Raw genomic sequence first — 13693 nt, 5'->3', positions numbered from 1 at the left:
CAAAATGACGTCAAAATTTTAAAAAATATTTGTTTTTTTAACTGAAGACATTTTAGCGCAAATTATAAATATAAATTAACAAAATATTTTTAACACAGCCTGCCTTTTAGTTAACACAAACATTTATGAATCAATTTTAAATTTTATTAGCAAAATACTTAATTTTTATTTTAATTACTAATTGTTTATTGCAGTTTATAAAAATTATAAACTTGTATGTAGTTAGCCTACAGCTACAACTATAAGTAAGTTACACATGCTTTGTTTAAAAACGCTATATTTAATGTAATACTCAAAATGCAAATGTTGTTGTTTTTAAACAGAATTTATTTTTTATTGAGGATAACTGTAACGGAAGCAAAATTAAAAATTTATTGGGAAGTACTTTTCTAGAGCCTTCTTCTTTTAATTTGTCAGCCAATCAAATCACTCTATTTTGAGTAAACAAAGGGAGGTAGATCCCCTTTACACAAATAGAACAATACAAAAGATTTTTAAATGTTTTGTTAAATTTTAAACATGTCTTCCTTGTTAAATTACAGGAATTATAAAGAAAGTTCTTTTACAAAATGGTACCTTTGCTTTAGTTAAACGTTGTTTTTGCTAGTTTTAAATTTAAAGCAGTAAATTATGCGCTAAAATTAATGAAATTACTAATTTAAAATAATATTCTATACAATTTGTTTGCAGAATTATTAGTAGATAAGTTTAGTTTAAAGAAAAATTGTTGGTTTTAAAAATGGATAATAACAAAACGCCAGCTGACATTCCAGTACCTGACAAGAATTCGCCAAACAAAGATGATAAAGGTTTATTCAAAATAATTATTTTTTTAAATTAAGAACAATAACCTAAAATCTAAAATAAATATTTTTTTACCAGCTAATGCTCCACACCATCATTTACACTTATCACCATGCTGTAAGTATTGCAATAAACTTCAACACTTTTTATTTTACTTTATAAATATTTGTTTAAAAATTTAGTTATAATTTTTTTTAAATATTTATTTATCCTTGATGTGGAAAATTGTTATTTAATTTTAGCTTCGCCACCAAACAAAAAACCAATGTCCATGGAATCAATTCTTGAAACAAGCAAGTTAGCTACAGATTTAACTCTTGCTCACGAAATTGCAATGGATGCTCATTTTAAACTAGAAGAACCAAAACCAAAAACTCCTTCATCACCTCAAGGTAAATTATTTAGTAAAGTTTTGTTTTTAAACTTATATATTTACCGGCAGCGTGGTGTAGTGGTAAGAACACTTGCTACACCATACATAAGGTCGTGGGTTCAGTCCCCACTGATCTCATGCTGTAGCACCCTTGAGTAAGGCGCTATAACTGGTATAAACTCCTGCTGAGCCAGCACTTAATCAGCAGCATAATTATCGGACAATTATAATCTATAATATCCCAAACTGCCACAGGCAACTCGAGACTGGGTCGGAGTAACTGATGTTACTCTATGTTTAAGTCGCGCATTCAACTTTCCCACATCGAGGATAAAGATATAAACAAAAAAAAGTGATAATACATAGTCCCCTACAACATGTTTTAGAATTTATTGAAAATAAAATGATTTTGTATTTATTTATGACAACAGAAAAACTGCAAAGTGTAATATCGGAAACTATGGAACGAGCATTTTGGGATGTTTTACGATCTGACCTTGAATCAGAACCCCCTGTTTATGTTCAAGCATTTGTTTTGTTAAGGGAAATAAAAGAATTAATGTTGTCATTATTGCCAGAAAATCGTGTTACATCTGTTCATAAGAGGTAGGCTAAAAACTCTTATTTAAAAATGTCTAAATCAAAAAGTGCCAAAGCTTGACTATTTAACTTGCAAATTGTATTGGTAAATGTGAAATATACTTTAGAACTTTTTACTTTACTTTTAGAATAAATGATGCCCTGGATATTGAATTATTGCAACAACAAGCTGAAAACGATGCTTTAGGCATTAAAGGTCTGATCGAGTTTATGATTGATACAATGTTGTTGGTCTGCTCTGAAAACAGGGACGATGAAATTAAAGCTTTGCGAAAAATAACTGACATTGTAGAAATGTTTAGGTATAAAACTTTGTGTATATATCTTTTATTTTAGATCTGTTTATTAAATACTATCTATAATTTAATTTGAAAGAACTTTATTGTTCTACTTTTATAATACACCGGCAGCGTGGTGTAGTGGTAAAAACACTTGCTACACCACAAATGAGGTTGTGGGTTTAATCCCTAATGCTCTCATGCTGTATTGCTCTTGAGTAAGGCGCTATAAACGGTATGGACTCCTGCTGAGCCAGCACTTAATCAGCAGCATAATTATCAGGTAATCATAATCTATAATATCCCAAACTGCCACAGGCAACTCGCGACTGGGTCGGAGTAACTGATGTTATGTTTAAGTCGCACATTCGACTTTCCCACATCGAGGATAAAGACATATACAAAAAAATGTAGATAGTTACTAAGGCTAAAGTTTGCATTGCTTAAGTAAAAGTTAGAGAATTTATTTTGGTTGTTTTGGTTGTTTAGGGAAACTTACAAGATGATCAAAGTGTTGCGCAAAGATTTGGCAAACTATTACATCCGCACATATAGACCTGTTGTTCAACAAAATCAAATACTTTATGAAAGAAACAAGTTTGCAGAAATGATGGCTAAATTAGAAAGTAAATTATTATGTTTTTTTTAAATAAATGCATTATTTTAAATATTAAATATTTTGTAAACCTTTTTAAATATAAATTTTTACATGTTTAGATGGGTTACCCAATACGACTAAATGGATAGAAGATGCTTTTCTACAAGTAAAAGAAGATGTTGAAAAGTAAGTTGACCAACTTAACTACATTTAAAATTTGCTTCAAAATTTGTAAAAATAATTGTAGGAATACACTTATCACTAATCTTAAATTGATACTTTTTAATCACAATATTTTAACTGGCAATCATTAACAAATTTTTGATTCTATTTAAACAGAAGTAAAAATGCTGGCAACAAAGATGCAAAAATTTCTCCAATTGCTGTTTTAAACACAGCTTACATGCAGTTGTTGTCATGGGACAATAAACAAACTAAGTACCCCGAGGTGATAATTAAATCTTGTTTAAAATAAATTTCGTGACTACTTGCTAATTGCTTAATAAAACGCGAAAAACATTTTTTAATGAGAATTTTTTTTTTAATTTTAATATTTAAATATGTTTTAATAATTAAGAATTTGTTATTAGTTTTTCTGGCTTATATATAAACCACTTTATAATTAAAAAATATATTTTAGACCCTCATTCTTGATCAACAACGGGTTTTATCAATTCAACAAGAATATCAACAACTTATTCTTGTTACCTCATTAGTTTTAACAACTTGTTCAGTTCTTGGTGCTCAATTAGCCTCAAACCAGTCGTACATCAAGCAAATAAAAGACGACCTTTTAGTCATTGTACCAAAAGAAATGTAAGAAATTTATTTTTTGTTTAGTTTTTTTTGCGGGGGAAACAACATTGCCTAAAATTTTTGGGGGAATCTTATCCAAATTGCCTAAAAAGGGTTTTGTTTCTTTACATATTTTTTTTAAAATATTATTACAACACTTGAATTAAAATGTTATTAACCACTTTAGAGACACTAAAGACTTGACTGAAATGCTTGAATCAAGTGTAGAACAAATCTGGAGCGTTGCAACAAAAAATATACCAGACTTATCACCGGAAAAGAAAGAAGTTCTTGATTCTCAAATAACATCACTGTCTAATCTACACACTAATCCTGTGTATGCAATTATAGGTAAACTTTTGTTACAGCATAAGTATTATTTAAAGTAACGATTTGTTAACAATGATTTTTTTAATCTAGCCAAAAGAGGAAAAGAATTTATGTTGCAAAATTTAAGGACTTGTCCTCAAAATGTTAAAGTCTCGCCACAGAAAGGATTTCATGTGAGTTAATGTTGTCTTAATTAATAACAAATTTTCTTTGCTTTAAAATTATTTTTATAACATTTTGACTTTATTAGTTCATAGAGAAAGAACTGAGTAGTGTAGCAGCTGAATTTGCCAAGTTGTTATCACTTAACACGGATGTTTATGGGCCATTCTATGCTGATGTAATGAAAAAATTATTAGGTCTGTATATGACAGTTAATTATAATTTACTAGTGTGATAAATTGACTTATTACGCAGCTGTGTTTATTTAATTTAAAATGTGTTAAATACATTCTTTTTTTTACACTTCTTTGTTATTATGTTTTTGTTAAACACTTTTTATTTGAGTAAACACTTTTTATTTGAACAGTTTTTATAAAAGGATTGTGTTTTTGTTATTTTTGTTTGTTTTTATTTTTTGTTTACTGATTTTCTGTTAGGTGTTCCATCTACTCCCAGTTCCCCTGATCCTCCAACACCAACAAATTCCACCAACGACAACAACTCAAATTTAACGGAATCAAAAGCAAAAAAGAAATTGGATCTTTCAGAGGATAATGAAACCAAACCAACGACATCTGATGATAATAACGTCTAAAAAATAAAATTATTAATTTGCTCAGTGGAGAATATATTAATTGGAAACTTTGTCTATTTTTGCACCAACTTCTTGAAGACTAAGATTTTAAAATTGGAAATTAAATCTAAAGACTTGAAAAAAAAGAATTTGATTTGATGTTCAAAGTCAAAAAAGGAAAAAACCTTTTTAATTGTGTGTGCTTTAGCAAGTTTGTTGTTATACAACTTTATATTTTGTGTTAAAGTATTTCTTAGTAATCTAGATTTTTATTTTTGTAGCTGGTGTTTTGTTTTAAATATTCCAAAGAACATAGTATTTCGTTGTAGAATATTTATAGCACTGCGTTTTTTTTAAAACTAACTAATACTTACTTGAAATTTTTCATATCGAGTTAAAACATATATCAAAAGCGTATTTGTTGCCTTAGTTTTGTAATTTTATTTTTTTACCAAGCCTTAGTTTATTTTTTGTGTTGTTCGTATGTTGTAAGCTAGAATAAAATGTCAATCATCACAATTGTTATATAAGATACTGTATATAGTAATAAATTATTTAGAATTATTAAGGGTCGTCAATTATCATTTTTAAGACTGTAATTTTTTTTAGGCTATAGAGATATGCCTAACAACTTAAAAATAATTTTTTTTTACAGTTAAGTCAACATGATTTTAAGAGCTTCAAAATGTTCCAAACAATCCAACAATACACAAAAACACCAAGGAAAAATACAAGGTTTGTTACAAAAATTATTATTTTAAAATATTCTAAAAAGAAAATTTCATATCAACTATGCGAATTAATGTTAAAATGTTGCGCAACTTTTAGCTATAGTGTAAGCGTACGCCAATGGCGCTGTTAAGTGGTATTTTAGTTGTCTTCTTTTAGCATTGATTTTTTTCCATAAGTTAGCTCAGCACCCCCTGATAAGTTAAAGTCCACCCCGGTTGTGAATGTTGCTTCTGCGGCGATGTATAACGTCAAATGCCCGGTCTCTTCGATCGTTCCGTATCTTCCGCATAACTAAAATCATAACCTTGTTAAGGATAGCTTACTATAGTAATTTTAAAAGCTTGTGTTCTTTGATGCTTTTGTATGATTGTATTAATACTTAGTTACCTGAGATTTTCTGCCTGACTCTTTTGCGTTCGCTGGATCGCTTGTTGCGTTTGCTAAACTATCCCATAGCGGAGTCCAAACGTTACCAGGGCTAATGCAATTCACCCGAACGTTATTAACTGCTTCGTCCACCGCCATTGCTTTTGTCATTGAAGTGATTGCGCCCTTTAATTAACCCAAATAAAAATACAGTTTTGTTGTTTGGTAATTACAAGCCAGTTAAGTAACATTATATAAGTTTATATAATTGGCATACCAACCTACTCTAAGTTACCTTAGTTGTGACGTATGGTATGCTGTTTGGTTGACCAATTTGAGCTACTAAGCTTGTCATGTTAATAATGTTACCGTTTCGTTTACGCAGATGTGGCAAACTAAACTATTAAAAAATTAAAGGAAGTTATATTTTATTTTTCAAAAGCTAGAAAATATCTTCCACTGATTTTAAGAACGTTACAGTTATAAGTATACTTAAATTTATGAAGCATTTAACCTACCTTGCAAAAGAGAAAATAGTTCGTTACATTCATGGCAAACAAGTTGTTAAATTCTTGTGCTGTAACATTGTCAATTTTCTGTTCGGTTGGATGTATTCCAGCATTATTTACAAGGCAGTCGATACCACCAAATTTTGAAACCGTTGTCTCGACGACATTCTGTAAAGTTATGAAACATTATGGCATAGTTAAGACAAAATCCAAATAAAATAGAACTAGAAAAGGTAAAAAATTTAGTTATATTGCATATGTATATTATCAGGCCAAAAAAGGGAAGATTTAGAAAAACTAAAATTAGTAAAAAAATCTTTAAAAAATCTTTTTAAAACCTTTATGTCGTTTTCGCTGGTGACGTCACATTGTACGAATATTGCCTCCCCCGGACCGCTTGAATTAACCTTTGACTCCAACACTTTACCCGCTTGTAAACCTCTTGCACAAAAACAAACTTTTGCCCCTGCTTGAACTGAAAATAAGCCAGAAGAAGAGTTATATAGTTTAAAAATATTTAGTCGTCAAGTATTATACTTCTATAGTTCAACTTAAAAGCAAAGCGCAGTATTTAAAAGATACATCTAACTTTACGCAAATTTATTGCATTTGTTAGGAGTAAACGGTATGTCAGGTTAATATACATTTAGGTATTTTGAAGAGTAAATACACTACTTTTTAAATACTATAATTAATGAAAAGTTTTGCTTTTTATGCTTTTTGTCAATACAATCATATTTAAAAGTAAAACTTACCAAAAACTCTGACTACTCCTTCCCCTATTCCCTTGGAGCCTCCTGTTACAATAACAACTTTGTCGGTATATCTACCCATTTTTTTAACTAATTAATTTGTAAATATTTCTACTGTATGCATGTCAAAAAAAACGTTTAGGCTATATGTGATTAATATGCACATATATACGTAGTCACTTTGTCATTATTTTCGTGATGTATGTAGTTGTGTGTGCCTATTATTAATTACTTATACAGCGTCTGTTACACTACGCTTGTTAAAACACGTTTTTTTCGAATTTTTTTTACAATATTGGTCCTGAATAATTTTAGGTTCAACAACACACCAGAGTAAGACAGTAATATTTACTTTCAATGTTTCTTAAACTCATAAAGGTTGTGAAAGATCTTTTTATGTTATAAACATTGAAATTGACTAATATTATGTATAAATATGTTTAACTAAATTATATTTTTTTGTTTGACTACTGCTAATTTAACGTAAATTCTCTAATACACAACATAACCTTTAACGAACGTTATAATGAATTTATGTATTTATATACAGACGCTTAGAAAATGATGAGGTTATAAGCGTTTACTTGATAAAAGTATTACAAAACTAAAGTTTCTTTCATATTACTGTTACTTAAAAAAATAACTTTGGTCGTTCTATATAAAAATTGAAATACCAAATTCTTCAATGCCCTTGTACAAAAATATACATTACAAATGCCTAACTGAAACCTCCGTAGTAAAAATAAATCCTTCTATCACGCATTTTTATAGTAACTGGATGCCTGATTTAGCATAACTGGCTATAAATAGAATTCTGAAATAAAGCATTTGGGTTAGAGTAAATAAAACCAATAAAAGGTTCCCTACTATAACTTTGCTATAAAACAAATGTAAATATTATGTCGGAAAGTGTAAATATTATGTGGGGGTTATCGCCCAATTTCTTAAGGTGCTTAGTTTACCTAGATCAAATTTGAAGACCAAAGTTTATTGTACACGTGTTGAATAAAAATGAATGTAGGTAACAATATAGTACCCCAACTTATATTAACCAAACTTGAATTGCAGTTCATATCAGATTTGATGATTTTGTCTGATCGCTTGGTTATAAACATAGGATTACTAGTTTTGTAAATTATATTTTAAATAAATGTAGAATTAAAATGCTGGTAATAATTGATCCACAGCTGGATCCGTAACGCTTTTACTTGTTAATAAATGACTTAGTCGCAACCGATCACGTTTGACTTTATAGCAATATACCCACGGTGCATCTCTTTGTCGATCCCTTGAGACTAAACGATTCGTTAAAACCTCGTTCTCCGATTCGGTGTTATTTTCTCCGAATGAGAGAACGTGGTTGGCCGATATTTGGTTCACGTGGTCATCAGCGGGCGTTTTGATTGGCTCGCTTGGTGGTTGGGGCAGAGGGTCAGCTGGGGTGTTAAAATGTAACGTCGATCTAGTTGGGTCGTGTGGCGTGTTTCCGTCAGGTGATAACTCGAGTTGATTATTAACTGAAATCTAAACAAAATTAAAAGTATTGTTAAATCTTGTGTGTAATCATGTTTAAGATATGAAACCTATTAAAAGTTTCTAAATTCATAAGTAATATTAAGAGTTATTAAAAGCATTGTATTGTTGCCTTTATAGTTATCCTATTCTCGTAGGGCAATCTTAATCGTATATATTTATGATGAAATATTAGCCACGAGGTTTAGACTGGGTCATTGTTTAACTTGTTTAGCTGTAAGCTTCTGAGATGGAATTTCTTTTGTTTCAAGCAGTGGATAATCTTACAAGTTGTTTTACTGGGCGTGTTCACGAAATATTATACCCTGTAATAAAGGCATTCGCGATACTTGGATATTGATTACGATGTTAAATACTTATGTACTACAAATTAACAAGTCGCGTGCAACAGCGGGTTTTGAATTAACTATTAGGTCAACCTAGAGGGTTGACATTAAGCAAAATACAATCTAAACTACATTGATTATATACATCTTCTTTTTTACTACGTTTTTCTGTATGTTTATTTTTAAATGCGACACCTGGTTTCAACTATGTGAATTTTAATGTATAACTTTCTGGATGGACTTCTACACATACCAGATTTTGTGTTAGAAGTGTATGCCCAAATACACCAAGGAAGTTATTGCATATTCTATAGAATTAATTAGATTATATCACAAGATTTTGTTTGTTACTAAAAATCAATACCCAAGTTACAACACTTACATTTCGCCTGATGCCATATCTTTTTAAATTTCCACCTCTTAACAGTCTCGGTGTAGCTGGCAAACCTTGGCCTTTCAATATCTCGGATCTCGCCATTTCTGGATCGACACTTGGTCTTAAAACTCTTGGTGATCGACCAGATGAGAAAGCATTACTTCTTCTGTTATAACAAGATGTTTTATATATAAAAATTTTTCAGGTTTTAAAATGTAATACGTTGAATGTAAGACCGTTGGTATCGAGATCTTATCAGACATTGATCGAGTTCCGCGCACAGACTAAGTCAAGGCCTTGAACTAAATGTGCCAACAACTTTAATACTTTATTTAATTAGCACGCTATAATTTTGATCACCTGTAATCTAATTCGGACTCCGGTGTGTAGGTTGGTTTAATCTGGGATCTACTTCGTTTAATTTCGTCCAAGGCATTGGGATCGAACCCAATTATGTTGGCTGAGATCTTTCTGCTACTCAGCAACTTTTCCTAAACAAGTTGCAATGTAGTCAAATAAAGTTAAACTAAAACGTAATCTATATTTCAGTGACCAGGTAATTTAAACTGAAAACAAATTAATTCACGAGGCTTTAAAACTAGGTTATTTTTTGGGGGTTGTATTAACTGGCGGTCTTATATTTTAACTAAAATAAAGTTCTTACATGCATGCTTGGAAGGTATGTCATACTCGTTGGGGTAGGTATTTGCTTCTGTGCTTTAAGTGCGTTCAAATCTGGCTTGTAAGCAATACTGTGCGATCTTAGATCATGGATTGGAGTACGGTGTGGTGATCGTGATGATTGTGTTTGGTTGTGGTGGTGGTTGAGCGAACCACTATAGCGGTCAGGAAACTTGAAAAGTAATTGATTGTAAAAAATTCGATAAAATTGAATTTTAAACACTTTCACAAAAGTATTGTTGGGAGAAGAAATGGAAATGTTAAACCTTTCAATTACTGCTTACATTATTTACGATTGGAAAAATTAATGATTGTATTTTGATTTAACTAACCTTTCCAGTTGGTGGAACCACAAGTTGAATATCAGCAGTTTGGGCTCTTGACGGCGTTGGCATTTTCATATTCTATGTTTAAGCTTAAGGCAAAAACAACTTTGTCTATAGTTGTATGATCTACTGATACAAACCGGCTTTTTATATATTATAGAAAGTTAAATTGCCCTTTTTCTCTTGTTGGTTTTTTTATTCTAGAGTTTTTCTTATTGTAGTTCTACAATAACTCAAATGCGCCGCTATCGGTTAACGAATGAGCAACTCTTCTCTAGCTTTAGTGTACAGACTTAATTTAAACATATCTTTATTTTTTATATCTTTTCTTTTAAGTTATGACGTTAAAATTATTATCCACTGAGCTTTTTTGTTATATAGTATCAACAAAACATTTACAGCTGAAGAATATATTTATTAATCCTTGTTTAATGGTTATAATATAAATAAAGCGTATGAAGGCAAAAACTGGTGCAGTATATGCTGTATGATTGTGTATTAATTAGTAAATGACATTTTATAGTGCAGTTAAAGCAAGCTCTTTCTCTTCATCTTTTACATCTAGGACTGGTTTTTTCTTTTGGCAGAAGTTAAAAACCCTAAAAAAAAACAGTTACAAAAAAAATATTTTTATCACTTATAAATGTTCTTACGTTTTCATATTAAGAGTGTCTTGTACAGTTTCTGGCACTTCTTCTAGTCTAGTATCGGGCAAAAAAAGTAACACCTGCGCTCCAGCAAAAACTCCAAGTAAACTCAATATTAAGAAGGGTATAAACATTCCGTAAACATTCACTAAACAAAACAAATTGGTTGTAAAAGTGTTTAATGAAGTGTAAACCTAAAGTGTTTAGATATGCGAAACTATATACATATAAACACTATCAAATTTTGGCATACAAACGACTTGTTTAAGTTATACTCATGTTTAGGAGGTAGGGGGAAAGGATGGTTCCAATTCTGCCTCCACACGACGCAATAGCCATGAAATTTGCTCTGACCATAGTGGGGAAAACTTCGGCAAAATGTATGTACATAACATAGTAAACACCGGCTACTGTCGTTTTTCCAATTGATACAAACAAAAGAACAGCTGTGCTGCTTACTAAAAATTATTTTAAGTAATTTGTTACATTTGTTGAAAATACGTAAATTATTAGGTGTTTATTTATATCTTTGGGTCTTGCCTTCTTTGAAGAACGGTGCAATAAAACAGGCCGCAGCAGAAACAAACAGCATGGTTGAGTGCGATATTGGTCTGTTAAGGTATTTAACAGCATAGTATCCAACAGCTATACCAGGAATTTCAACCAACGAAAGCAATACGGAGTTTGTAAAAATGTTTTCGCTTAAGTTTTCTGCACTAAAGGCAAGGCCAAAGTACAGAAGGGCAACGGATGTCCTGCAAATGCAAGCAAGATGTTTTAAGATTACAAGAGTCTAGAGATTGATTTTAACATCTGCCTGTCCGACGAAAACAGTTTCCTGTTTATTTTACAAAAATAGCCTACCATGCAACAACGGCTGTTACAAAAATAACTGTCATTCGCCAGGATGTGAATATTTCCTTGTACTGAAAAGTAATACTTTTTCTAGATGTCTTGATATAATCTTTGCTTCTCTGAAATGATAAAATTTAACTTCTAGCCAATGCTTAAATACAAAAAAATGTGGGTTAAGATTTCATGTTTAAAAACCTGATTGTCGATTATGGAATACACCTCTTCCAGCATGTCTTCTTTGTCATTTGTTTTCGCGATTTGTGCAAAAACTTCTTTGGCTTCTTTGGTTCGGTTTTGATTTAAAAACCATCGGGGTGATTCTGGTACAAGCCTGATTAGAACAAGAAAGTAAATGTTACCAAGTTGTCTTACATTGAGTTATGCTGTTAACCTGACAATATGTGTATTTAAGGCGCTTGAAATAATGTAAAACATACTCGAAATACAAACTTTTTTGCACTCACCAATATGTAGGTATGTATAGGAGACCAAAAAGACCTAAACACCGCATAACCCAGCGCCAATCTGATAGGAAATAAAATAGTCCGCTGGTCATTGTCATTCCGATTGAAAACGAGACGAAACTTCCAACCGATATAAAGTTTCTGTTCTGCCGAGTGGTGCACTCTACTCCTATTTATATAAACATTTCTTATGTGAAGTTTTGTTTATAAAATAGTATTGATTTGATGACCGAATTACTTACCAATCACAAAGGCGACAAGATAGTTCGTCATTTGAGTAAGTCCACCAAAGAACATCGCTGCTGCATAAAATTTCGTTCCCGTCGCAAAACTTGCCAAGAACGTTGTAATAAATTGTAAAAAGGTAAAGATAAGAAATATGGGTCGCCTTCCAAATCTAAATCAAAATTCCGTTTATTATGTTGGTTAAAATGTATTGTTTTTGTATTTAAGATTTTTGTACCTATCTCCAAGAAATCCAATTAGATTTGACAGGCTCATACCCCAGAAAAATATAGCAGATACCAATGGTTTTTCATATCCCCTGTTACACACTGCATCAAACTATAAAAAAAACACATTAAAAATGGGTAAAACAAATTTGTTTCTGTATAAACCTGTGTCGTTTATTGACCAAAAATTAATATTCTAACCTCCATTAGTGGAGATCTTATTTGGTTATGGTCAACATATGTCCAACCTTGATCGCATTCTATTAAACCTGCTTCTTTTTGTGCTTGCGAAATGTTGATATCTACATTTCAAAACGAACAATGCGGTTTCACGATAAACTTTAGGTTTAGAATTTCAGTATCTAGCAATCTTGCAACTATGATTTTATATATAACAAGTGTGCACTCACCTGAAGAATATGCTAAATCAATTTGATTTTCAGTTAAATTGTATCTTTGGCATTTTTTGTTTGTGTTGTTACTATTGGGTAACGATATATTTTTCACAAATTCGTTGTATGTGAGGTTTTCCTGCAACAAAATATAAAGGTAGCTATTAGTACAAATTGGAAATTTTTTTAAATTGATATCAATTACATAACTGCTATAACTTACCGTTGTATAGTAGTTGGTAGGAATAGTGCAGTGGTGGTCTGGTATATAGTGAAGATACAATATACTATTCAGTAGCATTCCGTTTGGTAATCCACATACAAAAAATACGACAAATAATCGCTTTTGATAAAGTCCAAAGGAGCCAACTTTTTCTAACATTTCGTCATAAGTCATGGCTATTGATATTTTACGTCACTTTTTACAATACTAACTCCCTTTAAAGATTTTAAATATTATCTGTAACTGTTTTTTAAAGATTCCAATATAGTTTTTCTTAATGTTTACGGAAATATTGGTTAATTTATTAAACAGACATTTTGAAAATTGTGTATTTCTACACGATTTAAACTAAACAGTAGGTTTCTCAACTTTATTCAAAATTCGCTTTCCTTTTTAGATAAACATTAGCTTTTCCAGTAAAATTGCACTGCTTAAAGTGCATGTTATAGAAACGTGAAGAAAATTAAATAAATTCAACCACACGCGGTTTATCCAAGAAAACAAAAAATAAAGCTTCTCATTCATGTTTAATTTTTATATTTCGA

The 13693-nt window shown here is 30.9% G+C and overlaps 4 protein-coding genes across 5 annotated transcripts; 1 reads left to right on the top strand and 3 right to left on the bottom strand.

The window, feature by feature from the left end:
• Positions 1–688: 688 nt before the first annotated feature.
• LOC145758962 (T-complex protein 11-like protein 2) lies at positions 689–5027 on the top strand. 2 transcript variants are annotated; one of them, XM_082572663.1, is made up of 13 exons: positions 689–809; positions 883–921; positions 1047–1196; positions 1609–1768; positions 1900–2079; positions 2545–2681; positions 2773–2839; positions 2993–3101; positions 3294–3469; positions 3636–3799; positions 3869–3951; positions 4029–4137; positions 4378–5027. In XM_082572663.1, exons 1-13 carry the CDS (start codon positions 740–742, stop codon positions 4533–4535), a joined length of 1602 nt encoding a protein of 533 aa, XP_082428789.1. In that variant the 5' UTR covers positions 689–739; the 3' UTR covers positions 4536–5027. The 2 variants fall into 2 exon arrangements, with proteins under 2 accessions (XP_082428789.1, XP_082428788.1); XM_082572662.1 differs by having other exon boundaries at positions 1609–1783; positions 1906–2079.
• Positions 4947–7040, bottom strand: LOC145758964 (L-fucose dehydrogenase-like). The gene is made up of 6 exons (XM_082572665.1): positions 6877–7040; positions 6460–6596; positions 6131–6289; positions 5908–6012; positions 5634–5798; positions 4947–5537 (listed from the first exon to the last, which is right to left on the bottom strand). The coding sequence occupies exons 1-6, from the start codon at positions 6953–6955 to the stop codon at positions 5385–5387; spliced, it is 798 nt and encodes a 265-aa protein (XP_082428791.1). The 5' UTR covers positions 6956–7040; the 3' UTR covers positions 4947–5384.
• Positions 7041–7357: 317 nt separating this feature from the next.
• LOC145758963 (uncharacterized) lies at positions 7358–10227 on the bottom strand. Its single transcript, XM_082572664.1, has 5 exons — positions 10122–10227; positions 9773–9961; positions 9469–9599; positions 9115–9274; positions 7358–8397 (listed from the first exon to the last, which is right to left on the bottom strand). Exons 1-5 carry the CDS (start codon positions 10188–10190, stop codon positions 8032–8034), a joined length of 915 nt encoding a protein of 304 aa, XP_082428790.1. The 5' UTR covers positions 10191–10227; the 3' UTR covers positions 7358–8031.
• A 405-nt stretch (positions 10228–10632) lies between these two features.
• Positions 10633–13322, bottom strand: LOC145759617 (organic cation/carnitine transporter 2-like). The gene is made up of 12 exons (XM_082573463.1): positions 13149–13322; positions 12944–13064; positions 12735–12835; positions 12545–12645; positions 12324–12478; positions 12082–12250; positions 11813–11948; positions 11627–11736; positions 11303–11517; positions 11038–11220; positions 10769–10910; positions 10633–10714 (listed from the first exon to the last, which is right to left on the bottom strand). The coding sequence occupies exons 1-12, from the start codon at positions 13320–13322 to the stop codon at positions 10633–10635; spliced, it is 1689 nt and encodes a 562-aa protein (XP_082429589.1).
• Positions 13323–13693: the final 371 nt, after the last annotated feature.

Source organism: Corella eumyota, chromosome 7 (assembly GCF_963082875.1).
Source record: "Corella eumyota chromosome 7, kaCorEumy4.1, whole genome shotgun sequence".
NCBI classification, from domain to species: domain Eukaryota; kingdom Metazoa; phylum Chordata; class Ascidiacea; order Phlebobranchia; family Corellidae; genus Corella; species Corella eumyota.
The sequence above is the reverse complement of the archived record's forward strand: the minus strand, read 5'-3'. Positions and strand labels throughout refer to the sequence as shown.

Bases quoted from the DNA above. Each gene is read 5' to 3' on its own strand.
- LOC145758964 (XM_082572665.1), bottom strand. From the start codon at position 6,955: ATGGGTAGATATACCGACAAAGTTGTTATTGTAACAGGAGGCTCCAAG. The intron at 6,597-6,876 runs GTAAGTTTTACT...GCTTATTTTCAG, and splicing joins AGGAGTAGTCAGAGTTTTTG to TTCAAGCAGGGGCAAAAGTT. The intron at 5,799-5,907 runs GTAACTTAGAGT...GGTTAATTAAAG, and splicing joins TACCATACGTCACAACTAAG to GGCGCAATCACTTCAATGAC.
- LOC145758963 (XM_082572664.1), bottom strand. From the start codon at position 10,190: ATGAAAATGCCAACGCCGTCAAGAGCCCAAACTGCTGATATTCAACTT. The intron at 9,600-9,772 runs GTAAGAACTTTA...CAACTTGTTTAG, and splicing joins CATACCTTCCAAGCATGCAT to GAAAAGTTGCTGAGTAGCAG. The intron at 9,275-9,468 runs GTGATCAAAATT...TTGTTATAACAG, and splicing joins GAGTCCGAATTAGATTACAG to AAGAAGTAATGCTTTCTCAT.
- LOC145758962 (XM_082572662.1), top strand. From the start codon at position 740: ATGGATAATAACAAAACGCCAGCTGACATTCCAGTACCTGACAAGAAT. The intron at 2,840-2,992 runs GTAAGTTGACCA...CTATTTAAACAG, and splicing joins GTAAAAGAAGATGTTGAAAA to AAGTAAAAATGCTGGCAACA. The intron at 3,102-3,293 runs GTGATAATTAAA...AATATATTTTAG, and splicing joins AACAAACTAAGTACCCCGAG to ACCCTCATTCTTGATCAACA.
- LOC145759617 (XM_082573463.1), bottom strand. From the start codon at position 13,322: ATGACTTATGACGAAATGTTAGAAAAAGTTGGCTCCTTTGGACTTTAT. The intron at 12,646-12,734 runs GTTAGAATATTA...TTTTTTTTATAG, and splicing joins TAAGATCTCCACTAATGGAG to TTTGATGCAGTGTGTAACAG. The intron at 11,518-11,626 runs GTAGGCTATTTT...TTGCATTTGCAG, and splicing joins GTAACAGCCGTTGTTGCATG to GACATCCGTTGCCCTTCTGT.